Genomic DNA, 27833 nt, shown 5'->3' with positions numbered 1-27833 from the left:
TTTTGAACATATTACAGCTGGAACATGAAATCCATCCCTTCAAATACCAAGTTTTTCCACCTCAAAAAACTGCTCAGACTGGTTTCCTCATATGGCACGTGACAAGTTCTACAACTGCAGAAATGTTACAGGTTTTTCTACATCTTAAACTTGAACATACAGTAAAAGACAATTAACATCTGTCACTCATTTCTGTTCCTACCCTTACAAATACAACCACTCCCAATGTACACAAGCCTGGCACTTTCTTTGTCACAAACAAATGTGAACATGCCATGGTGGGGATATTGTTACCTGCACCTTTGCTTTAACCAGGTTGAGAGCATCTCCTTTATACCTTCCTTGCTCTTTCGCTCCTCCTTTCTTTTTTGTGTCACTGTTTTAGCTCCCCCCGGACAGGTTTTAGGAATTCTTTCTCTGTCAGATCAGGCTCAGTGCCACAGCCCTGGCTGCTCATCCCGTGGATCCAATCAGGCTTGGCACCAGCAGCTCCTCCCTTTGGGAATGTCCGACACACTGTGTATATACAGATCTTTCTGTGTCCCACATAGTCTAGATTTATTAAGGTATCAGATATTTCTAGAATCTCCTCGATTCAGTACCAAAGTCCTAAATATATTTCCATGTAACTCCTTTTTTCCTTTGAGGATTCATGGTGAGCTTGTAACTTAAGTAAAAGCATCATTCCCACTGGAGAGCTTGATGCATCTTTATCCACACACAAGATGATGTTGCTGGCAGACACAGTCATATGTAAAGATGTTAAATCCAGGTTTTATAGATCAGGCTGTTAATGCTTAGCATAAGGCTTTAGAAAAAGCTGTGTTCCTGAACAGATACCTAAAGTCAAATCTCACAGACTCTGTGACTGGTACCCATGCTTAGCTATAATTGTAACTGGACACCCGCACCAGCCTTCTCCTCCTGTCTCCCCACACAGGGACTTGCTGGGATATGTTTATCCAAATGAACCTGACAAAGTCCATTCCCCATGCCAGAGTCAGGCTCGCTGTTCTGTCACATTGTATCAGTGCAGAACACTGAGAAACTTCCATGGCCCAATTATGCTTCATTAAACTAAGCCCATACTCTGTGTGTCAGGGAAAGAGATATTGAACCATCTCAGCCTAGAGTTTCCCAAAGGACAAAAAGAATAATTTCCTTAAACAGAAATAAAAAAAGTTTATTTTGGAAATGTTGGCAGAGAAGGGACAGGAGTTTTAGTCAGATGCTGACAAAGTGCTTTGCCTCAGTTTCCCAACTGAGTAATAAATGTAAGACAGCCTTAACCAAAGCTTTTAAAAAGCATATACATATGCTTTGTTATGAAGTGTCCTGTAATTATGCATGAACAGATAGTATGCCCCTTTATCTCCTGCACAGGTTTGCTCTGAAAGAGGCACCAGCAGCAGAGCAGCATCTCAGCAGCAAAGGCAAAAAAGCCCCTACAGGTACACAGAGCAGACAGGCCTGCTTCTATACAGGCAATATAACAAGTCAGACTGCTATCACACAGAATAGTATTTGAGACAGAAAGGAATTTTGTCACTCAGTTGCAGCTTTTAAGTCTACAAAGCAAAAATCTGAAGATTTTTGTGTTAGATGAGTCCTTTCTGCTTTGCAGCACTGCCCTTGGCTGTAGGATTACTCCCTGCATCTGGTCCTTTTTAGTCAGAGAACGATGGAAACAAGACTTTGCACACTCAGATTCCAGAAGTTCCAACTCAGGAAGTCCAGCACACTGCTTTATTGCTCATCTGGTCTGAGCATTGGGACAGAGAACGATCAGCACAAGATCAAAACACTGCAAGCACAGGGACGACAAGGAACCAGAGTATGGATACAAGAACATGTTCAGACAGCATCCATTCACTGATTCTCTTCACTACCTGCTACCAATGCCCACCTACACTCCACCTTCCAACCTGCCAACTCAACTGCTCAGGGTCTCATACCCTAATCCATTTAAAAATCAAGCCAGTTAGTTCAAGTACAGACTTAGTGGGGAAGGAAGCTTAAGGGGATATACTCCTCTCACACCAGCCACCTCACCTCCCACTCCAGAGAGAGCAGCAGGAGGCTAATTAACAGAATGGTGAGGAAGGCTAAAGCCTCTCCCCAGAGCTCTGACCAGCCAGGGGCAGCCCTGATGTCTCTGCAGCTGCAGACACCTTGTTGTTGCTAGGGCAGGCTGGGGCTGGAGCTGCAATGCAGAGCCCTGGCTCTGGCAGGCTGAGCTCCAAGGAGAACTCTCAGCTCTCACAGCACAACACTCACTGCAGGAGAGGGACTGATTCAGCTCTCTGGTTCACATCCCTGGTGTAACTCATGGTGATTCAGTTTCAGTAGGTCTTGGTCCATTGCAACTGAAAGCAGGTGAATCCCCCTGAGCTGCTGGGCCAGCACATTTTCTGGGCAGTGAACTCCTGCAAAGGCACCCACAGATGAAGAAGGATTAGGCTGAAAGCCTCAGGGAAGTCAAGAGTTGGAAGAGAAAGACACCCAAGTCTTAAGTACTCAGCTGTGAAATAAGGAATAGAGGGGCTGGGGGGAAAAATACTGAAGTCAGAATGGAGAAAAATTGCAAGAAATTGAGACTGCACAAGACGCAGTCAATTCACATCTTTAATGTGACATCTGTCAAAGTAAGGACTGTCAACATCTTAGGGCTTAATAAAAAATCTTTCTAAGCTCTCTGTTCATTATTTGGTCAATTGAAAGAAAAACAATTGCCATTTCAGTAAGTACTAAAGATGGACCACTTGCAAAGACAACAGTGAAGCTGATTCAGTAGGCAAGAAGAAACCCTTCCTAGAAAGGGCATGGAAAAAAAGGAAGGTTTCAGTAACATGTACTGTGATAGAAATATTTGAGAAAATAACCCTGATAACTAAATGCTGAAAGTAGGTTGGATATTTGCCAAAATATCTTGCATTAAAAGAAAAAAGTTCCTACACAGACCTAAAACACTAGAATTTTTGGTGAGGAAGGGAAGCAGGAAATCACAGAGAGAATGGGAGGAGACAGACATTATAATCAGCCAGTCCTTTCAGTCTCCAGGGATTTTAATCCCTGAATCTTAAACATACAGCAGATACAGCACTAAAATGCTGAGATGCTCTGTCCTTAAAGGAGGTACATCAGGAAGTTCATATTTTGCAAGATTCACAATGGTCTCTCTAATTGTTCTCAACAAACCTTTTGCCAGTGAAGCTGAGGAGCACCCAGTTACTTCCTGGGTTCCTCACATGGTTGTTAAAAAGGCTCACAACCTTTTACAACCAAGCACACTTCTGGTAGCTGTTTCTTTGTCCTGAGTTCCCAGCACAGGCTTCAGTTTCCACAGCCCAAACCCCACTACCCAGCACCCCTCTACATCCCACTGCAGCAGCTGCCAGTCGGGGGCCTGAGAATTCTGTAACCTCCAGCAGAGTATTTGCACACTGATCACCTAAAGACAGAGATCACAGTTTATGTACAACCCCCCCCCCAGAAATACCCTAACTCAGAAGTTTAAGGTGTTAGCTTCTAAAAACAATGTAATATGAATTTTCCTTCATCATCCTGATTTCTTTAAGTATTTCAGGTTGTCAGAATTGACTAAAATAAAAGGAAAGAGATGAAACATTAAAAATGAAAGAAAAATGCTGAGACAGGAAACAAAGAAAGAAGGAAGCAAACATATTAAAAGGGAGAAGCACAGAAAACAAGAGACCTGATTTTAGGAGCACAGAGGTGTGGTTTACCACGCTGCATTACAACTTATTTCTTTAAGAAGAAAGGACACAGTCACCTCAGTAATAATAAACCCCAAGGAAACCTCTCCCTACACCAAAGAAAGTGAATTTAAGATATAAAAGCATGTAAGAAATTTGAACCAAACCAGCAGAGGCTGTTGTCCATTTTGGAGCAAAACCTATGTAAAAAGACATTCAGAACATGTCATTAGCATTTTGTTGAATTAATGGTGCCCAATACATTTAGTTACCTTGAATAAAACCCTGTGCCAATTCTCTGACAGTACCCACAGGTCCTAACTATAATAACCCAAACTCTGCAAGCACCCAGCACTCTGAAGCACTTCCAGTTCAAAAATGTGAAATTAAAGTGGGCAACATTAAGCTTGGTAACTTCTCATTTTACTTAAATTTCCAGTTTTCAACAGATCATCACTCTAAAGCAACAAATAGCAAGCAATGTTATCTGAAATACATCAGAATTTCAGTAAATGCACAGATATTTTTATTGAAGAGCTGCAGAAGTCTTGTCACATGACTCCGGAGTGCTACATGCTGGTTGTGGTTTCAGGCCACTTCAGCTGCTGTCAGTCTAACCCACTCAGCTTTGGATTGCTAAGGAAGTGTTCAAGGTAACCAAGTCTGACATCTGTACCTGCCTCCCCTTTCCCACAGGGGTCTTTTGAGCTGGGAACAGTCAGAGTGGCACTCCCCTCCTTGGCAGGGATGATCTAAAAACAGCCACCTGCCCTTTCAAAGGCAAAGCAATCAGAGCAAGGACAGGAACTGTGCTCAGTGTTGGGACTCCAGAGGAACCAGAATAATTCAGAGGACCTACTGACTTCCTCACTGAATTATTTGAGTTAGGCAGCAAAACAACCTGCTACTAAAAACTGAAGCACTGCAAGCCCCTTTTTTTTGCTTTGGAACCAACTTCAGCAGTGTGGCTCTTATTTATTTAAATTATCAAATTCAAACTTGTTCCACGTTCATCAGCAAATCCTTTCCAATAGCTATCAATGAAGTCTGGCAGGAAATTCTTTCAATTATCACCTCAACAGGCCAGGTTTTGAAGGTTTTGTTCCTTCAGTGGTACAAATAAAACCAACGGAAAATTGCTGGAAGGAGCAGAAGAATGCAATTTCATTTCTATTTCTTTTAAATTTATTAGTGTGCTTTGAAGAATTGCCTTTCAAACATGGAAAAGCAAATACCTGATTTTTAAAACAGTGTCTGACAAAGGTGTAAAACTGACAAACACACAAACAAACAGAGAAATTAGACACATGTGAATGAGAAAAACTACACTGTCAAATGAAGCCTAGTTACAATTAACATCAACACAAACATCCAAATATCATCAATACCAAACATCCAGTAATTTTCCCAACTGGTCACAACACAAAGTCTTCCATAGATCTGTATTTTCACAGATATTCTGAAATTATCTCGGTGTAACAACCTACCTCTGTATGTCTTGAATGAAGTGCATTGTATTCCTTCTTGAGCTCTGCCTCCCGCTCCTCAAGTCTGCTAACTGGAAAAAGAAAAATCACAAGAATTAAAATTAAAGTCAGAGTTCTAGTAAACAAGGTTGACTTGTCTGGGACGAGGCAACCAGATCAGAGTATTCTTGGCAGTGAACAGCAAAGAGCAGGACCAAGACTATGTTGGTGCCTGTGGTTTTAAGCTCCCATCACTTGAGCTTCCCAAGTACATCAACAGCAGCACAATCTTGCAATTTGTGTTCCCCTAAAGAGCAGTATTTTCCTCCTCTGATTGCTAGTCCAGTGAGAGAGGATTTTTATGTTCAAGACCAGCTCACTGCCTGTGCCAATGCCTGTTTCACATGTGCACATGGAGATCATGGGGAGAGGCAGAGGCCGCTCGGACTCAGTGCTGGATGAAGCCACAAATAGACAAGGTATTGGTTAAAACAAGTGCTGTGTGGTGCAGGAATTGAGGCCTCTGCTGGCATTCACTCATATTTCACTGAGAATTAAGGCAATAAATGTAAGGGAAGAAAACATCTGAGTATTTCTGTAGCTATTCTGAGAAAGTAAAAATACATCTAGCAGATTTAGGAGAACTATACAATAAGTTCATATTAGGAAGATGAGCTGAAATAAACTGTGATATCCCAGTGCAGTTAATCTGCAGAAAAACTAACAGAATTTAGAACTTTATTCTCACAACTTATCCTTTCATTGAAACACAAAACATTTTTTGCTGCTTAGATGTGAATTCCCACCTTTTTATTTAGGTCTTTTTGAGCATGATACTCATGTGACATAAGCATGTGCATCAAGTTCTGTAATTGAGCTTCTCTTATTCCACTTGCCATGTTTAAATACCCCTGAGAAAGTTCAAATTTACAGTTACATGTCTCTAGAGACTCATTGCCAGACACACATTATCTGAAGACAAATGCCAAGATCTTCTCTGCCATTTGCATATTTTCATGTTGCCAACTGGGTCTCCTGAAAATTAATTCTCAATATGCCATTTCCTTTTGCTCCATATTTTGGCACAGTATTTTATCCCAGTTATGCTTCAATCAAAAAGGTGTTTGCCAGAGTCAAATGATGGAACCAAAATACATAATTGTCTGCTCACTCAAATCTGTGTAGACATTCTTAGCTCCTAATCTAATCTTGCTCTTATAAGAACATTACATTCCTTGGCACCACCTTTTGCACTCCACCTATAAATATCTGACCAAAAGTATTACATCAAATGTTATTTATACCAATGCAAGATCGAACACTTCCATTTCTGCCATTACCAAACAGAAGATCAAAGAGCAGCAAGTGATGTACAAGTATTTATAACATAACACACACAAAAATATATTTTACAGCACAATATATACAGAATACTTAATTTTGAGACGCAATGCAGGACACAACATCTCCTGAATGGAAGATTTTAGTTCCTTATTTTGAGGCACAAGCTTTAAGTCTCCTTATACATTTGAAGAGAGCCAGCAATAGGACAAGGGGGCACGATGGGCTCAAGCTCTGTCAGGGGAAACTGAAGTTGGAGATCAGAAAAAAATTATTTCCAGAGAGAGTAATCAAGCATTGGAATGGCCTGCCCAGAGAGGGGGTGGATTCCCCATCCCTGGAGGTTTTTAAACTGAGCTTGGCCGTGGCACTGAGTGCCATGATCTGGTAAAGGGACTGGAGCTGGACCAAGGGTTGGACTTGATGATCTCGGAGGCCTTTTCCAACCCAATTGATTCTATGATTCTGACTGGTAAGAGATGACAGAAAGAAGAGTTGGAATTTATAGTTAATGATGTGACAATGCACATTTTATCCACTGTGTTAGACTGAGCAGCATCCTAGTCATGAGTAATCAGATTTTAAGCAGCTGTCTATCAGAGATGCCCTGGCAGTGCCCAGGTGGCAGGTTCACTGCCCCCATCCCACCCGGTGCTCCCGGTGAGCCCCCAGCCCGGGCTGTCATCGCAGCTCCCAGGGCGCTCCCACCGTTCAGCACAGCCTCGCCAGGAACTTGCACACAAACCAGGGTGATAAACCCCAACTCTGTTCAGTACACTCGTGTGTAGGCAGGGCAGCCAACCCCAGAGACGAGTTTTTCCAGTGGATTCTGGGAAAAGCACTTGACAGTGCATTTCATGAAGATTAATGTAAGAGTAAGGGGGGTGAGTATGGCGGTCATAAGAGGTTCAGGCACAGCAGCATCAGAAGGCTTGAACTTAGAACAAAGAGCTTTATTTTTAGTTACAGCTTCACTTTTATCTACTCTTGTATACAGTGTGTCATCACACTATTGGCTAGTCAGTTCACTAAGCATACATGGAACATTCTACTGGCTACAAGGTATCCCACATTGTACAGTTGGCTCCCTCCTCCTTAAGGGTGGGCTCTAAACTGCTTTTCTCTCAAAGATACACTCTGAACTCCCCAAGCTCAATTCCCTCATCAATTACCTCAGACATCAGAGGATTCACAAACACACTGTCACCCCCATAGATTAACACCACACAAGGTGTGACAAACACCCCCGTTCATAGTTGTCCATAACCAACCTTTAGGAAATCCACGAAAGAATTTCCCGTGTTATGGAAACAACACACCCTGGCACAGGAGTTGAGGTTTCACAAGGGAGCACACCACTTTATCTATGGAGCAATAAATCCTTTAAAATGTTTTAAAATTTTAATGTCCAAATTTGAAATAGTTCCTTGAATCAAATTATAGGAGCCAAATATACATAGACAGGGGTAGTGCACAGTCAAGGAGGGGTATCCCCAATAGGTCAGACCACAATTTTCATCACGTAGAGAGGTTAAGAAGATTAAGGTCCTAAAAGATTATATAGTTGACATTCAGCACTTTATTCTGGAAGTCACTTCCAGCTGTGTAACACGTTCCAGTCCCAGAGCTGAAGTTTCAGTTCTCAGAGGATGGACACTAAGTTATATACCCGCAACAGACACCACACCAGCAATGCTCAGACCTGTTTTTTCCAACACCAGCAGGATGAGACAACACCAGAAATCTATTCTACCCAAAACAGGCCTCCCATCAAGATAAGATCTTGACAAAACAACTAATTCAACAGCTTCCCTTTTCCAATTAAACACTGTGCAAGTCAGATATTCCCTGAGGATCAGAGATCACCACTGACTTGAACACAGAAGACGCTTGAACCTTGTGTAGAACAGTCAGAAGAATTTTGAGGGAGACCACCAGGTTCTTACCCCAAAACCTTGGAGAAACTTAAGTCACTATTAAAGGTACATTCCCATCAGCAGTAACAGGAAACCAAACAGGAGAGAAAAAAATGCCTTTCATTGGCACCCAGAAGTACATTCCAAATGCAATTGTTGCCAGTTCCATTTTAATCCACCAGCACACAAAGAGTGGAAGTCTGGCCCTGATAACACCCCAAGAGACATGGAGCTGGAAGCTGGCCCTGCCTGCCATATGCTGGGTCTGCCAAGTGGCAACCAGACATGGTTTCCATCAGTTCGACTTAAATAACAATACAAAAAGTTCCTCTGATATTTAAATCTCAGACTTTTTTCCACTAAGATGTCGAATTCTTAATAGCAGATGAAAAAACTAGTTTGAGGATACACATTCTCAAAGCAAAAGTATCCATTATATCTCTGCTCAGTGTCTTTCTAAAGCCATCATATCCTTTTTACACCATGGAAGATATCACATTACAAGATTAATTAAGATATTACATGGGCAAAATGTAGCACATATCAAAAGAGTTGCACTACTGACAATTACAAGCTTCTATGGAAAAAAAATTTAAAGTCTTCAAGCATCATCAGTTTGAGCACAGAATGCAAACATTCTAGTGCTTCCAGGCTGATGAGAAAGCATCCCACTGGAACACCACCAGAAACTCAAGTCCAAGGCCTACTTGCAACCTTTTCCAGCACTGTCAATGTCCTAACACCTTCAATGGCCTGCAGTACCAATCCTGAACAAAGTTCTCTCAAATCAGACTACAAAAATGGGAGATTAAATATTCTGGTAAACCAGAGAGAAGACTCTGGAGTTTGTCTCCTGACAGAATAATAAAGAATCAGGCAACAAAGCTGCCCATCCTGCCTGTTCAAAAGTCAGAGCTTACCTCCCAAGTCTGATGGCTTTTGCCAAGTTTGGAACACCCTTCATCTGTATGTTGTCCTCTGCCTCAAACTCCTGATAAGCCTGAGGGGGAGAAAGAGAAACAGACCTGCTAGAATGGCAAATCCAACCAGTGTGATGCCTTCAGAGGAATTGCAAGTTCCTCCTACACAAGTCAGGACAGAGATCTAGCTCATTAATGAGCATTTCCTAGCACTGGGACTACCTGAAGACTCCCCTTGGACAGCTTTCATCCAGCTCCTTTCTTAACTGCAGGTCCCACACCAAAGCTAAGATAGAGATCCAGTAGGACCTTGTGACCTGCCAAGTAGTTGCTAAACAGCACACAACACCCATGGACTGAAACACGGACTGAAGTTACCAAACAAGTGTTTAATCTGGAAGTAGTTAAGACCTGGAAATCAAAGCAGGACAGAAAACTGATTTGTAAATCAAGCGATAAATTCAACCCCTTGGCAAGACCGACATCTTCAAGTAGCTCTTACACTGTGAACTGCAGGTCTAGCTCTCAGTTTAATAAGTAGGGCACTCTCAATTACAAAGATAATTTAGCTGTCAAGGATGCTCTGTTGATAGCAAATATCAACACATGCAGCTGCAATGGTCTTCTGGACTGTTCAAGTTTCAACTATGCCTCAGGTGCACAAAATCCCTGTAATTTATACCAAACACCCGACCTAAATCTTTAAAAAAATCTCCTTAAACATTTGCTACAACCATGTAATATAAAGACAACCATATGCCAGGAGATCAAGGATAGACACAAACCACCTTCTACATAAAAAGTCAAAACCCCAAGCTTCTTGCCCAGTCTCTGTACAAAAAAGTGTTTCACTGAGAAAACTTGTCTGACTGTTTTGCAATCAGTGGGATGTTCCATATATACATCTGGCTATTGAAGCAAGTCCCTTTCTGAGAAAATCCACATGAAGTCAGTGTGAACACAGAAGGCACACCAGTCTGGATTTGTTTATAAGACCAAATAAGTGGTAACAACTCAGCAATGTAAGATTGCAAGAGACATTTGGGGCTATTTTCTTAATTGCTACATTTACAGCCACAGAATCATTATAACAACCAAACTCCAGCACTTAAACCACCAGCACAATATTCCCTTTACTTAAAAATGTACACGAGCAGTTAATTATATGCCAGTGGACTTCAACCTCCCCTCATCACTTTTGTTCAGGTATATTAATAGCCAAGTTTAAAGCAGGCCAATCACTGCTCTAATTTCCTACTCCATTTTATTTTGGCCCCGTGTCTTGCAGCCTGGCTCCGTGCAGGCTCTGGACTCAGCTGTACCCCCTGCTCCATCTAGTGGGCTCCTGGCTCCCAAACCCACACTGCAGATGCCTGGGAATCACATCGGGCAGATACGGAGACGTGCACAGCCAGAAGCAAAGCCTTCCTTTCTGGTGCACTCTGATACTCACATTTCTCCCCATAGAAAGACTCCTCAGGTGTAGGGAATGATACCTGAGGCACAGTGTAGGGAGGGGCAGGGGGAACCTGCCTGGTAAACAAACCAGTGATGGTGATGAACATCAGAGATGAGACACAGCCACACTGAGGAAAAGGGAAAAAAGCACCATGTTTATTAATCAAGCAGTACAACATCTCAAGCTGTTCTGTTCCTTCTTTGCTGGAAATCAGATTAGTTCTGCTGTTCTCAGTCTTTGAAAAAGAAGTAGTAACAATCCAGACCCCACTGAACAAACTTGAACTTTTCAACTTCTTTCCAGGACCTATTGAGAAGCTTCCTTGTATTCCTTAGAATAACCTCTGGTTGAGCCATGCCCAGAAATGGCCCTACTGACAGAGGTGTTTCATACCAGTTTAGTAATTTACATCACCAGGTGCACAGATATGCAACTCAAATCAAATCCCAAAACAACCTTAAGCTTCACAGCTCAAAGTCCACCTCACAGTTTCCCTGTTAACTACAGACCCACATAAAGTGCTGCTGCACCTCTGTGCAGGTACATCTCAGGTATCAGATGCCTTCAGATCATCCATCCAGAGGCTGCCTGGGTGTACATGACAGCAGTGCTGGTATCCAGAGAGCTCAGAGGAAAATTAAATATCAAATAACATCTGCAGCACATTCACAACAAAACCTAGTCTTGCATTTTCTCTTGAAGACAGTGGAAGCAACAGTTCTGTTTAGAATCCGAGCAAAATGTGTTTTTAGGTCAGCTGCCAAAGCATTTGTCTCATATCCCAAATAAAACTTTCAGCAAGCAATAGCAGCACAGTGTCACCTGACATGGGAAATACAATCACCCCAACAGTTGTGTCACAATATCTGCAGCTCTGAAGATCAAGACCTGTTTCTTGGGATTATGTTTGTTTGGGTTTTGTTTTGTTTGTTTGTTTTGATGGTTTGTGTTTTTTTGCAAGGATAGTTTTCCCCCAAATATAATCTAACTTGAGCACAAATTACAAACTGAGGTATGGAAATGTATCTCTTGTCTTGTTGAATGCAATATTTTCTCTTGATTGTACTTCAGCACTAGGCAGATCCAAAAAAGGAACCAAATCTTTCAACTCCCACAGCCTACCACCTCCATCAGAAAGCACTTCAGCCATGCAGACATGGTGTTTTCCAGATTCTCTCATAAGTAAGTTACACTGAGAATGATTCCTCCAGAAAGCTTACTCCAAGCTGTTCCATTCCCATCTTAAGTCAAAATATACTACTCATCTTATAGTCCAAAAAAAATTTAATTAACTTACAGCTTGTAATATAGAGAGAAATGGTTTCCAAAAAGGGAGGCAAAGAAGGGAACTAAAATAAACCTCAGTAGCCCCCCCCCAGGACATCACAGGAGCTCTGAGAGGCTCTTATCCCTCTCTGTAACTGGAGACTGAGCACTGTACCAGGCAGTATCATGTGCCTTCATGGAGCACTTCTGGACAAACAAGCTGCATATTCCTATTACAAGCTTTTAACAGCTCTATGTGGCCAGTTTTGCAGATCCAAGGTTGACATTTCAAACATTTTAATTCTGCAACTAATTACAAGTAGAAATAGGGTGTCTCACCACCGCAAAGAGTTGAAATAATGTGAAAGATGACATCCAGCTCTTGTAAGAAATACTTAAGATTATATCAAAGACTGGCATCTGCCTCAGATACACCACCAAAGTGGGAGGGAAGAAGAAACGAATTTAAGTAATATAAGTGTTAAAGTTGTATTTATTGAACACCTGGCATGACCATGCTTAGTGCACCTCCACAATATTTAGAAGTGCCCTCTGCTGCTGAGAAGAAAAAAATGCATGAATTCTAAAGTCATAAAACCAGCAAATATATGCTGACAATCAGTAAGGTTTACTAAAAAACTCACAGGAAGAGCTGCTAGAAACTCTGCCTGTACCAGCACCATCACTGAACAAATCTCCAAGAAGTCTGTGCTATTTAACTTGCTTTACCCTCCACAAGTCACAGGCTCCCAAGAGCACAGGTGCTGCCTTTCCTGCTCTCCCTGCACAGGTCACTGACACCAGTGGCAGGGCAGAGACAACCCATGGAGAGCTAGAGAAGAGCAGCACTGCAAAATGAGACCAGGAGCTGGACCACAGGCCAAAGAGCCTCACTGCTGCAGCACATTCCTGCACTCAAATAGACACTGCAAATCCTTACACCTCTGCTCTTCTTTAAGCTGTTAACAAATAATCCCAGGATACCACATATTGCACCATTTTTTGGTAGCAAACTTGACTTGGACAACCCCCAAAGCCCAGTAAACACCAGGACCATGTGCTGTATATCCAGCAAGAGTGGTAACTCCCTGGGCATCTGCTCCCACCATTCAGGATTTCATCCTCTCCCAGGGCTCACAGTCCCTCCAGCAGTGCCACCAGGTCATGTTGCCATCTCTCTCTTTCCATTTCCTCCTATGCAAGCACAGAGCAGGGTAGTTCACTTGTCCAGGAGGTAGTTGACAGCAATTGATTCAATTCCTAATGCATGCAGAATATGTCAGTGAACCACAGGAACTCAGCAACTGGTTGACATAAAACAAGCTTCTCATTTTACTTTAATTTCAAATGGCAGATCTATTCCAGCCTAGCTGTTTGAATATGTGGCTTTGGGTATAATTCCACAGGATAAATGTAAGTGCAGAGAAATATGTTTTTATTCTTTAGCCTGACAATCACTTACACTGCACCAACAAGCACTTATCATTCAGGACATAGCTATGGCTTCCTGAGCAATCTCAACTGGCACACTTATTTAACCACATACAAACACACTGAACTTGACCAGGAACCTTAAGAGCTGACAATTCCTCCACTAAATGCTCAGAACTGATGGTGTTCAAGAGAATGAATCAAAACATTTTAATGGACAAAACTTGTTCTCACAGGCTTTGCTTATTTGAGGAAATGCACAGAGAGCACAAATAGTTGACATGAAGCAAAGAGTCCTGCAGTAAAGTACAACATGGGATCACGTTTTACCTGTTTTCTATCTATTACTCATGCCATGAACTGATGTTGCCATCTCAGGCTCTGGGCTCCAAAGCCAGGTTTTATTTGCTTTATTGCTCTGTGCCAGGCATTTGCAACTCCCATTACCAGCGATAACACTGCCCCTATTTTGAATGTTGATGTGGTAACAGTTGGAAATACCAGCACCTAATTTAGATGCACAGGCAGTACTATAGGAAGTAGAAGTGAAAAAGAAATATAAATAAAAGATTTGTAGCTGCACCCAGTGAATTAAAGTGACACGTTGGTATCTTGGTATCGCAGACACAAAAGTTGCCTTCTCTATAAAACAAAACAAGGTCATGCAATAGTTAGGCCACTTCAGGGACAGACTCTAGTATAGTTTTCATACTTTAGAAATTTAGAGCACTAAAAAAACCAGTTCACTTGCATAATATTTGTTAGGTGTTCAACAAATGTGCTTCTGCCCCTTTGATCTTGCTCTGCATCAGCAGTATGTCAAACCTTCCTGGCAGCCTTTCATGTTGCCCCAGACAGCTTATCAACCCAAAGCATAAGCAAAACTCGGTGTTCAACCCAGCCCTATTGTTTCCCCAAAGACACAATTTTGCCATCACAAAAGGTTTTTCTCCAATAAAATGATTTTTTGCTACAATAAATAGATTTTTGAACTGTTTAAATTCAATGCTCTAACACCAGAGCTTTATGTAGTTATAACTGTTTGTAGCAGCATTACTTGTTACAAAAAAGTAGTTCCAGACAACCCTTAGTTGTTCTACTGGAATAAGTGAGTTTCTAGTGCAAATATTTTCATTATTATCATTCATATATACACACACACACACATACACAATATATATAATTAAAAGTTTAAATTCATACATTGCTTTGAATATTAAGTCTTCAAATATAACCAAGAATTTCACACAGATTCATGGAGTGATACCATGTATGGATAACAACATTTTGTAAGTGCAATTTCTAGAAGAGAAATTCCAGATAAGCTGCTACAGACATTGCCAGAAATCCAAGTAATTTTCCCTTTTTGTGCAACTCGTTTGAAATTTTCATTGTATTAACAGAAAAAGTAATGGCCTACAGGACACAATGCAATCTTGATACCATAATCTTGTTGTCAGAGCGCAGGGTCTCCCATTACCAAACTCTCTGGGCTGTGGGTTTAGGGCACAGCCTTCTGGAAACAGCGTCTTTGCTACCAAAACAGACCACTCAACTCTTGTTACAATGTTTTCTTTTTCCCTCTCTTGCCACTTCTAAACACACACACAATCCCATCCACAGGAATCACAACGTTTCAGGGACAAGTCTCTACAATGAGCTTTACAACTCTCCACTTTAGCTCAGTTTGATCTATAAAGATACACTCAGAAAATAACCATCCTGGCCTTCACTAGGGAAGATTGCTTGGAGTGTTGCTCCATCACTGCCTGTACAGAATCCAGGAGCATTTTAACTGCAATGGAACTGAAGCAGCACATGTCTCTAAGATTTGCAAACACAATTCTAAACTAGTCAAATGTCAGGAATACTCAGCTCTGCAGGCCACCTCTGTAGAACTCAACCCTAGTGGACTGACATTTCTACCCTCCCATGGACTCAGCCAGGCCACTGAAAATAAAACCTCACAGGAACAGCATTAGAGCTTATATTGGAAAAGAGCTGTAACTTGCTGTGTTGTGGGAAAGAGAGGTGGCTGAGCAAAAACACAGGAAGAAAGAGTAGTGAAAAGGGGCTATTTTGACAACTGGCACTCTGCTTTTAGAAACTGATCTTACCTCAGCCTTGTCACAGTCTCACTTTACAGTCCTGCATGGCCCAGCAATAAAAACTGAACATTAACTGACGAACACACTGGTCTTACATCAACAGAAGGCAGCTCAGAAGTGAGAAGCAGAAAAGCAGAAAAACTCATGATGGACTATAATTCAATGACTGTGCACCTGGATAAGCAGCAGCCCAGCAGAACATCTACACTACAAAATATTCACAGTGTAACTTTCAGTTTCAGAAAAACTCATCTTTTTCCATAGTTTACACAAGGTTTTTTCTTAAATTACACAGAACATCTCTAAAAAGGGAAGTGTTCTTCCTAAACTCTTTTTCTAGGAAAACTAAATGCCACATAAATAATTAAGCAGAAATTACATAAAAACTAATGAGAATTGGCATCAAATGCTCTTCTTATCTCATCAGAACCTCTAAACTTAAAGAGATTACCTTTATTTTAGCACAGACAACAGTTTAATGGGGGAGGAAACAGCTTATTTTATCATCCCTAACAAGGGAATAAGTTCTAAGTCTCTCCTGAAAAAGTTGCTAAACAAGAAAATAGCACAGTCTAAAAGGCAAACAAAACAAGCAGGATATCAGAAGAATCAGATTACAAGTCACAAGCTTATATTTAATTCTAAGGAAAACAAGCTTGCACAAGAGTTAAACTCAGTTATCTGTCAAAGTACAGGAATCAGATAGCACAGATATTCAGCATAGGTATTATCACTTTACAGAATGAAGCTTAAAATGCACTAATATCACTTACAGGGAGTGCAACACATTTTACTTACTTTGATCAGCATAGTTTTTTGCTTTTAGTTCAAGCTGTCGAGTTTGTGACTCTAATGCTTCCACTCTGGTCTGTAAGTCCTTTTTCTCTTGTTCCTGAGAATCTTCAAACTCGATGAACTTCTAAACAAAAAAAAAAAAAAACCAGTGAAGTTAGACTTAAAAATTCATTACAGGTTTGGGGTTCTTTTAAGCCTGGCAAGGTACTTTCTCCAAAGAGAAATACACAGTCATACCCAGAATTGTGTTTTCAGAAGTACTTTCACTTCAAGCAGCACATACAAAGCAACACAGCAGCCCTTCACAGCAAGGAAGGTGCAAGCGATTTTCCAAAACAACTGAACAGATCCACAGGCCACATTTAAACACCAAAGACTATTTCAGTCCAGTCCATCAGTCAAACACCCAATCTGGGCTGCTCTGTGTGGCAACTATCAACAAAGTGCCAACTACTTCAGAGAACCTGCTTGGGATTAATACAAATAAGAATGATTTCATTATTTTCTAACTTCATGTAAAACAAGTGCCAACATGTAAATACAGGGAGTCTTGGTATCCTTAGTTTGAATATAAGTGAAGTTATTTTCACCTGTAAGACATGAAGGTACAGTCACTGCAATAGGGCAGCAGCAGCAGCAGTGTCAATCACAATTATGTGCTATCTTTTCATTCCCACCCAAATTCTGTTATTGTTTGACAGGTTATAAGTGCTCACAGTCTTCATCAAACACTTATTAACCACCTCCTACAATCTGTCAACTGCACAGAAGACTCTTCACGGGCACTCTACAACTGTGCTGATCACCTTTACCCTCTGGTACCTTCGTTTGCCAGCTCTGTGTCTCACAACATTCTGGAGCTCAGTGATGAATATATCAGTGTTTACATTCCACAAGATTAAAATTACCAATTCACTATTATAGCTGTTTTAAACCCATATTTTTTGCTGTATCTTGTAACCTAAAAATTAAGAAGTGTGTACTGGTAGCACAAAGAATACTTCTAATAGCCAGAGATGTCTTAGGTCATGCAGTTCTCTGTACTCTGCACTGCCACCAACACGAGTTATGCACAAGGCTCATGGAACAAGGAGGAAAAGTGGACCAGAAGCCTCTGGGGAAAAAAAAAACAAACAAAAACCAAACATCCAAGACAGTTAAAGGGTCAGAGAGGAAGCTGCAGCTGGGCACCACATGGAAGCAAAGAGACACTGGAGGCAGCAACTTTAAAACAGTATTGCAATTTGAATATTGGTTTTCCTATTTATTGCTAGGAAAATTTAGTGGGAAAAGCACTTCAAATGCTCACACATCAACTCTTAACAAGCTACCACTACATCTTAGCCAAAGTGTTTTAGAGCTTCTACAAAAGCAGAGATTTGTAATCCTATGAAAAGAGCTTCAGTTTAGAAGGGTCATCAGAAGAAGCTCTGCTTAAAAAGTACTTCAGATGTAGAAATGTAGTGAAATCTATGAAGTGGAACAAGAGTTCCTTTCAGCCAAGCTCTCACAGCAGCTATCACAGGACTAGGCATGGTGTTCATATGACTGTGCTTGAAGCCACATCATGAAACAATCAAGAACAGCTGACACCAGCCCAGGTAGCCCTGCCTGGGGGCTGCCATCTAAAATCCTGGGATGTGCACAAGTCTTTCTGCCCCCTCAACACAAAGTTTGGGAATATTAATTTGTCATAGCAATATTGAAAAACTCAACCTTTAGGCTCGTTTCATGTATCCTTTGTAGCAATTGATACAAGACTTTTGCCCCTTTAACATTAAAGATTCAGGTCATGTCTGGCCTATTCTTAGCAGACTCCCTTTTCAAAAAGGGCTTCAAAGTTTGACGCAAGTTTGGCACTGGGGCTAAAGACCAACAGAGTTTGCTACATTAAACATGGGAAAACATGAAAGAAGAATTATAAAACTGTAACATCTTTGTTTAGTTGTTTCTCTGATGATTTCCCAAGTCAGACATGTCTCATAGCTTGCAAAATGCCAGTGACAATTATACTTCTGAATAAACAGCCATTCAGAGCCATTAATGTCATGGTTACCCATGAAACTAAAGATAAGTATCATTTTGTATTTCCTCTCAAGTTCTTCAACTGCGAGTAGGAAAAACTGGTTTTGTCTAGAACAGTTTTGTTACCTTACACTAGTTTACCTTCATTTGGTTAAAATCTAAATCTACGTTACTAATTCTTCAAAGCATTTTTGTAATTACAGCTTTTTTCACCCTTGCTGAAAACTACACCTGATCAAATCACGGACTGAGAACTTTAGAGTTTGAATGTTTCTATTTGTTTCATTTCTCCTTTCAGGGGTAGCACTACCACAGCTCCAGCCTCAGCAGACTGATCATCTTGTCCTGACTAAGCCTGCATGAGTATGATGGAAGAACTAGTCAGAAAATCCACCACAGCAGCCAAGGACAGGCTGAGAACCCATATTTATTAAGAGACTTTTAAAAAAAAAATTCACATTGATAATATACTCAAATATTTCACATTTTCTGCATTGTTTATGTAAATCCAGAACCATAGGTAGGAACATATTAGCAACTAAATAGATGGATACTAGCCATCTTCTTATTGCAATCCAAGCTACTGGTTATACAAAGTACTGAGAGACAAAAATCTAGTTTTCCTCATTTTAAATGACATCCTGTCTGGGCCACAATGATATATCAACTCTAAGGAGAAGAGAACTTCTTTTTATGTTTGTTTTTTTTTTCTTTAAGACAAACTAAAGGACAAACTTCTCTTTAAAACAATCAGACCACATCACACAAGATTACAGTAGATACAGCCAGAATGATCCTTAAAAGGTCATCTTGTTTCAAGGCTCTGCTGCTCAGTGTTAATTTTGATGAGGCTCTGGTGAGGTGGGAGCACAGGATGTGATGCACAACCCGCCTGCACGTGCCTGCTGCTGAAACCCAAGCCTGTGATACCTCCAGCAACTATGTTTGGCAACTCCCATTTAATTCATCCCATTTTCTCCAGGCAGGATCAACCATGTCATTTCAGACAGACCTTTGCCCAACCTGTTCTTAAAGGCCTCCAATAAAAGTGTGAGGAAGTCCTTCACAAATTAGACTCAGAAGTCTTTATGTCATCAATTTCAAATCTACTTTAAAGTTTACAGCGATAATTGCAATAAATACAAACCCAGACTACACAAAGGCACAGCACCCACATTTGGAGCCCTCTCTCATGCACACAACCATTGAATAATTCAGTAACACAGACAAATGAAACTGGTTTTCCTGTATTTATGTCACCTTCTGCCTCTTTATGTTCTGACTTGTTTTCCTGTCACACGACCCAGGTGCAATAGGGAGTGTATCTGATGTCAGGTTCCCACCCACTTGGCAATCTTTATTACCCTGTGACATGTCCTTCAGTAACTTGTACTGACACGATGCCACATTCCCAGCCACTGGCACGTTCCTCCTGGAGCAGGGAGAAAAAATCAACTACACAGCCACCTCAGCTGGACTTGGGGCAGAGAAAAATACATATACCTGACAACAACCTGCCAACTTTCACAGTATTTTACAGCTTTCTGTAAAATGGGTCTTAGTTTTGATCTCTCAAATGAAAAATACTTAAACTCTTACTGCACAGTGTTTACTTAACATAACACCCTAAGGAAGAAAGTTAACTTTGGGAACAGTAAGAAAAGGCAGACATCAAGTTCATGCTATTATTAAACCAATTTTTGTGGTGGTAAATCGTTTTTCACGGTTGCAAAAGATTTCAAGAACAGCTTAATCCCACCAACAGCAGAAAAGCTAAAAGATATATTAACTTGACATGGCTAAGTGTAGATTTTATCCTGTTTCCAAGTCCACACAAAACACCTGCCAGCCACATCCCCAGGTCTGCAGCATTTCACTGCTACAGAAGGAACACTGAGTGTACAAAACAGCAGAACCCCAAATGCTGGTTCCTCTCCCCCTTCTCTGTGGCAGGACATTCTGCCTCACAGTCACCAGGTGGGAAGGTAAGTTATGCAGAACTGTAAGCAGAACAGCTGGTTCCTCCATTCCTTCAGTGATATCACTAAACCTACTCCATTAAAAGTCAGACAAGGGACTTCACAGCAACTACAAAGACTGTGACTGTTACCCAGAGGACTGAGAAACAGGCCCAGAACTTCTATTAAGGTGAATTAAAAAAATTATTTCAGAAGTCCACAAGCCACAACTTTCAAGATACTTATTTAATAACACTTTTTAAGCACAGGAAATAGAGAAAGGAAATCAAGATGATGGGGTAAAGAGATCCCTATTCAAATAGTAAACCATTAATGTTGATTAAGATACTACTACAAGTAAAATTTCCTACAGCAACAAGCGGAAAGTGAAAGAAGGTCTGTTAATTCCTCAGGACAGTCAGAGCAGAAGACACAGGTTGCCCAGAGAAGCTGTGGCTGCCCTATCCCTGAAGTGTCCAAGGCCAGGTTGGACAGGGCTTGGAGCAACCTGGGCTGGTGGAAGGTGTCCCTGCCCATGGCAGGGGGTGGAATGGGATGAGCTTTAAGATCCCTTCAAACCCAAACCATTCTATGATTCTGCGAACAGAAGAAATACTGAACTTAATAGCTCAAAATTCTCTATTTTCCCATCACATTACACAAGCAACCTCCACAACAAAAGAAAAGAAACAGGTCAAGCTCACTGTCCAAGAACAATACTGTTATATTCCTGTTCCCTCCGTTTATTTTAACCATATTGCACCCATCAGGTTATCTCAGCATCAAAACAAACTGTTGTAACAATCATGCCTGACTAAACCACATGCCTCTCCTGAACATGCCATGCTGTATCTGACAGACACTTTCACACCTGTACAGCACAATGACTTGAGCACATCACAAAAATTACCTTTGTGCTTCCAATGAAAACACAGTCTGTGGTGTAACTGCATCAGGAAGTTGTCCTGCAGCATGAGTGCTGGTTTTGAGACTGCACAATGCTTGTCCCCTTTAGTTAATTTATCCTGACACACAGAAATGGAGACTACCAACACAGGCCCTACAGCTCCTGGAGAGCCACAACATAATTAACCCCTTATTACCTTTCATCATATTGGTTCAGTTTCTGTTCTGCTGCCCAGGGCCTGCTTTTTTCAATATGGCAAATGCTGCCTGTGCTTCAAGCCTGATTGATTTTTGCATGAATTAGTTCACAAAGTATTTATCAGTCTCTTCCTGTTACTCTCAATAGAAATATGTTTTCTATAAAAGCCTTTGACATGCAGCTTGTGTCAAAACCAGTGATTAAGTGTTTATGGCAACAGTCCCCTGACTGAAGTCCATAAAGCATCATAAAACAACAAAGTGTTTCACAAGGAGGATGAATGGTCAAGCAGGCCAAGAATGGGGGACATCATTCATACCACAGCACTTCATAACAAACTAAGTCCTGGACTAATTTGCAGACAACATTTTGCACTCACTTAGAAACATAAATAAGTGTTTGTACAAGCTTAATGTTTTTTACGTTTTCATTGTCATACTGTCTTCACCCTCCATGTCACTATTCCTCTGATTTTTGGAAAATTTGGAATGCAGCACAAGCAGAGAGATAAGCACGGGACAAGAAGTCTTGAAATAGACTTGTAAGATGGCTTGTTCTATTACAGATAATGCTGTCAATCCAATTTCCTTCAGGAGTTTGGCAAGACAATGAGCCCGAGGAAGTTACCCTGCACAGCTGCCTTCTATTGTATTCTTTCATAACCTCACAGAAGAAAACACTTCGTGTGCTTATTTACACTGAAGTGATTCTTAGCACAAAAACTGAAATATAAATATCCAACATCCCAAGTCAGAGCCGATGCCATTGAACAGTCCACATCACCTGTTGCTGCCTGTGGCTTCACGCACCGGCTGTGAAGACCTTCAGCCCAGACACAGCGTGCCTTCGTGGGTCTTCTGCAGCGCATTGCCACTATTCTTTGATATTTACATCCATTGGGAGTCATACCCAGCTCCCGGCACGGAGCGCACCCGGCGGGGCCGTGACAGCGCAGGGAGCGCGCGGTTGGTTCCGTGTCTGCTCTGCAAGCAGCGCTGCTGCTCTGCCATGGAGAGGCCCCCGGGGGATACCCGAAATCCCTCCGGAGTGAGATGATGGGGACACGGAGGGCAGGCTGGGCAGAGCTGAGCCCGAGCCCCGCTGGGGGCTGAGCCGCTCGGCCCGGGGCGCTCCCTCCTCCTCGCGGAGCCGCGTCGCGATCGCAACTCGTCACGGGCGGCTCCGGCCGCTCACCCAGCCCCGTTCGGGCTCCGCGGGCGCCGGTCCTTCCTCCCCGGGGCCCGGCTCTCCCTTCCCCGGGCCCCGCTTCTCCCTTCTCAGCCCACGGCTCTCCCTTCCCGGGGCCCTGCTCTCTCTCTCTCCCGGGGTCACGGTCCACCCTCCCCGGTCCCCGTTTCTCCCTGCCAGGGTCCCTCTTCTCCCTTCCCTGGTCCCCAGCTCTCCTTGCCCGGGCCCCGCTTCTCCCTTCCCGGGCCACGGTCCTCCCTCCCTGGGCCCCGCTTTTCCCTGCCCGGGCCCCGGCTCTCCCTTCCCCGGGTCCCGCTTCTCCCTGCCCGGCCCCCTCGCCCCCCGCCCGGGCCGCGCCACCGCCCCCGCTCCCCGCGCACCTCCTCGGCCTGTTTGCGCAGCGCCTTCTCCCGCTCGTACTGCGTGAGCAGCTGCTCGTTGTCGTCCCGCAGCAGCTCCAGCTCCACGCTGGTCTCCTGGCTGTGCGCGCACACCGAGTCCAGGTTCTCCAGCACGGCCACCACCAGCGGCATCAGCTCGGCCACCACCTCCTCGTCGTAGCGCCCGATGAGCCGCTCGAACTCGCGGTAGATGGAGCCCGCCAGCCCCGACACCCGCTCCGACATCATGGCGGGGCCGGGCCCGCCGGGGTCCTCCTGGTACACCACGCCGTCCGCCAGCTCCATGGCTGCGGGGGGAGCGGGCCCGGCGGGGCGGCGGCAGCTCGGGCTCGGTCCGGCCCCTCCTGCGGCGGCGGCGGCGGCGGAGCAGCCTCGGGCCGGGCGGGGAGCGGCGCGCGGCTCTGACCTCACCGCCGCGCCGGGCGGGGAGCGCCGTGACGTCACACCGGGGCGGGGTAACTGGCGTGACGTCACACTGGGGCGGGGATGAGTGGTGATGTAACCGAGATGGGCGGGGTCTGGTGGTGACGTCACTGGGCGGCCGCGGTGTTGGGCCATGGGGAAACCCGTTCAGCGGGAGCTATCCTGTCCTGTCCTGTCCTGTCCTGTCCTGTCCTGTCCTGTCCTGTCCTGTCCTGTCCTGTCCTGTCCTGTCCTGTCCTGTCCTGTCCTGTCCTGTCCTGTCCTGTCCTGTCCTGTCCTGTCCTGTCCTGTCCTGTCCTGTCCTGCCTAGTCCTGTCCTGCCCAGTCCTGCCCTGTCCTATCCAGTCCTGCCATGCCCTGTCCTGTACTGTCCTACCCTCCCCAGTCCTATCCTATCCTGTCCTGTCCTGCCCTATCCTGCCCTGTCCAGTCCTGTCCTATCCTGTCCTGTCCTGTCCTGCCCTATCCTGCCCTGTCCAGTCCTGCCAGAGACATGTTGGGGGTCACAGCATCACAGGATCGTCAATGTTGAAAGAGACCTTTAATATGGTCCTGTCCAACCAACAGCCCAGCACTGCCCCTGTAGCCCCTGAACCACCAAACCACATTACCCAACTCCCCTGGGACACTTCCAGGAGTGGTGACTCCACCACCTCACCAGGAAACCTATTCCAGTGTCTGACCATCCGAACAGTGCAAACATTTTTTCTAGTGTCTAATCTGAAATCTGCTCTGTCTCAGTTTAAGGCCATTTCTGGTCCTCTCACTGCAGGCACAGCAGAAGAGACCAGCAAGAGACCAGTCCCCACCTCACTACAACCTTCCAGGGGGTTGTGGAGGAGAAGGAGGTTCCCACTGAGCCTCCGCTTTTGCAGAACAGCCCCACCTGTCTCATAAGACACACATTCTAGTGCCTTCAGGAACCTCACTGCCCTTCTCTGGACACACTCCAGCACCTCAATGTCGTTTTTAAAACGAGAGGCCCAAAACTGAATGCACAACTCGAGGAGCACCACTACAAAGTACAGGGGGACAATCAATGCTGTGGCCCTACTGGCCACACTATTCCTGAGACAGGCCAGGACGCTCCAGGTCACCCGAGAGAACAGCCCTGCCCATGGGCAGATGCCCACGCTGGGTGGGAGATGCCAGGCAGTGCCGTCTGACGGCTCCCATGGAGCCCATTTTGTTTGTTTATTGCACCCACAGAGGCATAAATAGATCCAGTGACTCACTGGGGGATGACTGACGGAGCTGGGATTTTAGGTGCCACATTCCAGGACTCTGCAGCTCCCAAACCACGCCTGGGGTGCTGTATTGGCTGGTCTCCAACAGCAGAAAAGGTCTTGCATTTCTAGTAAGGTCTGCAGATAAATCGATACCAGAAATCCTGTTTTCTTAGCAATAACACAGCTTAAAAGGCATCTTGCACTTGCTAAGAAAGATTGATTTTCTCTGAGGATTTGGAACAGTGAATTCCACTCTGGATCATGTGTTCTGTCATGGGAACAATGTGAGCTGTTCTAGACATTTAGGGTAAATTTGAAAATATTGAGATTGAAAAGTCTCAGAGTTGCTTCACATCCCTCATTTTTATCATAGCATCGTAGAATTGCTTAGGTTGGAAAAGATTTCAAAGACCATCAACTCCAACCGCTAATCCAGCACTGCAAAGGCCACCACTAAAACATGTCCCCAAGTGCCACATCTGCACATCTTTTAGATACTTCTAGGAATGGTGACTCCACCACTGCCCTGGGCAGCTGTGCCAGTGCCTGACCACACTTTCAGTGAACAAATGTTTCCTAATATCCAGTCTAAACATTTTCTATCACACGCTTCAAAAGTGGGGAAATCATTATTTTTCATTAAGTAATATTGCATGTACAGGGAGCTGAGCAATCCAGTGTCCCAGCAGCAGTCCAGAAAAAAAGAAATGAGTGTTTTAAAAAGTGCAAAAGCTTAAGAAGTGAGGGAACTCTTGAGTGTGGTGATTGCATTCCATTCCACTGGAGAGCAGCAGAGGTTTGCACTGTATTTTCTCTCATTTGGGCTGGTTTTAAGACAGGAACTGTGTTTTAAGTGCATGTGCTGTGATGTCTTTTTATGTACTAAGCTAGTGAGTCTGCGCAGGAATGACAAAGAAGAAAATACTTCAGTCCCATATTTTTGATTTCTTGTGAGTTCTCTTTAGGCATCATCCTCCTGAGCTAATGTTTTAACACAGTGCAGCCAAAGCATAGGCAGTTAAAATAGAAATTTATTTAACAACACAACAAAAGAAAAGCTGTTTATCTTTTCATTCTAACTTAAAAAATTCCATCATTTTAGCCAAAAAATAATTTTAAAAAGATAACGTGCACTTTCATACATGTCCTTGAGAGGAGCTTTCATTTAAATTATTGGAAAAGATTCCTATGAAGATATTATTTTTCCCCCTCTTTCTCTTTAGCAGTTGTTCACTGAGGAAAACTGCAGCTCCCCTGTGTTTGCCACAGATTAAAGCCTTCACCTGACGCAGGAGTGATGAAGGAATCTGTCAGGATTTCTCCTTCCCTTAAGGTCATACACGGTTTCCCATTTGCCTCAGTGGTTTGTGTTGCGGAAGGCACTGAGAGCCTTTGGAGTAGGGGTTATTGACTTATGTTTTTAATTTTCAGAGCCTGAATAAACCTTGCAGGAAGGCTTCAAACAGCCCAAGTGGAGAGGGAGCTCCATCCCACTCTCAGACAGGCCACAGCTGATTGCCATGGACTTTTAACCTGGACCTCACCACACTGGTCAGGTGTAACTCTGCATAAGGAGAGCACAGCTCTAAACAACTGCAGATTATTGTGAGGATAAAAGCACCAATCCTCCTGAATCTTGCAGAGACCCTTTTCCCTGTGCAGGGTTTATAGTCACTGCCATCCTGCTTGGCAAAAGGCACAAACACATTATCTCAAAGACGTGTGTTCTGACAGACAGCAGAAGTGGGTCAAGGTGTCTGCTGACAGCCTTTAGCAAAGGGGTCTCTGAGGATATGCTATTTTTATCCTGTTTCTATCAGCAAAGTGGATGTGGTTTTTTTTCCCAGACAGAGCAGGGTCATCCCTGAACAGGCTGCTGTTGCCACTACAGTTGCAGTCAGACTGATGAGTACAGGTAAAGGGGCCATTTGATTTATTTCTAGTCATACGGAGGTTCTCTAATGTGGAATAATGAAGTTTTTGAAAAGATGAAGAGCAGAAAAATTACCTGGGAGTTAAAGTGGTGTAAAAATGTATCTTATTGACAGTCTCACCACAGTGATCACGTTTAATGATGTGGACCTTGGAGTCAGTGTGAGATGAAAACTCAGGGATGGATTAAAAATTGAAGGAGGTATAGAACTATATTCTACTTTCTTGCCAGGAGATTAAGGGACCTTGATGATCTGTCAATTTAGCAAACTAATCAAGCATATGAAACAGCACAAAGAAACCTGATAAGACTGTCTTTGCACTGGCTGTATGTGGTAACTAGTAGAGTAAAACACTATTACATTCTTGGGGAAAGAACTTACTAACAAAGAAGTTAGTTTTCCAAAGAATAAGAAAAATCACATTACCTATCCCTAGGAGTAACACTTTGAAAGTAATTTGATTTGCAATTTACCAGGGAAGAAAATTAGACCTTGGCTTGGTCTGGGGTGAGAAGAGCTTAACTGGAACTTTAACCAGAGGAAGAAGTTTTTGTAAAGGCTTAATTTTGTGGTGCTTTATATCTTAAAGTAAAACAGAAATCAAAGAAAAGACTGATGAATGATAGCAGCATTCAGCTAAGTGAAGAGCAGTAAGTCCTTGAGCAACAAATCATGTGAGAGGAGTCTGGTTATAAGGGGCACAGCACAAAATGTGAGTCCCAGTGAGAACCCCTGAATGTTCTGAGTGGTCCAGACAGAGGCTGTGAGCTGAACTCATTGTAAAACTGAGGCCAAACCACCCAGTCTAGGAACTATGTTTAAATTCTCCTGAAGTCTGGAGGCTTTCACAGCCAGTCTTTTGCCTCAGGCCTGTTGTAAAAACCTCTGCTGGTTTTAAGTAATGTGTAAACTGTTCCAGCTCAGCAATTATTACATTTAGTTCACTCACTGAGGACTTTGAAGGTGTTTACTTCTGTCCCACGATCTGTCCAATTTTAGGAAATTATTTGTCTAGACTCTCTACTTCTTCATATTTTAGATAAACTTGTGAAACTCAATGTAATTTAGTGATCCTGGTAGAATTTGCAACCAGCAATAAAGCTGCTCATTTATATAGCAAAAATAATGAGGAAGCCTGAGTTCTGTGGTGTT

At 43.1% G+C, this 27833-nt stretch overlaps 1 protein-coding gene across 3 annotated transcripts in view; it reads right to left on the bottom strand.

The window, feature by feature from the left end:
* The window catches only part of SPAG9 (sperm associated antigen 9), a 62229-nt gene extending 38716 nt beyond the window's left edge, over window positions 1-23513 (bottom strand). The window contains exons 1-3 of one of the 3 annotated variants that reach the window (XM_071573438.1): window positions 23075-23513; window positions 16422-16542; window positions 5204-5274 (exon numbers count right to left, since the gene is read on the bottom strand). In XM_071573438.1, coding sequence (XP_071429539.1) covers window positions 5204-5274; window positions 16422-16542; window positions 23075-23380 — 498 coding nt within the window. In that variant the 5' untranslated portion in view covers window positions 23381-23513. Of the gene's footprint in view, window positions 1-5203; window positions 5275-9359; window positions 9466-16421; window positions 16543-23074 lie in introns of those variants that run through there. The other 2 variants (XM_071573439.1, XM_071573443.1) reach the window with 2 other exon arrangements.
* Window positions 23514-27833: the final 4320 nt, after the last annotated feature.

Source organism: Pithys albifrons, chromosome 19 (assembly GCF_047495875.1).
Source record: "Pithys albifrons albifrons isolate INPA30051 chromosome 19, PitAlb_v1, whole genome shotgun sequence".
NCBI lineage: Eukaryota > Metazoa > Chordata > Aves > Passeriformes > Thamnophilidae > Pithys > Pithys albifrons.
The sequence above is the reverse complement of the archived record's forward strand: the minus strand, read 5'-3'. Positions and strand labels throughout refer to the sequence as shown.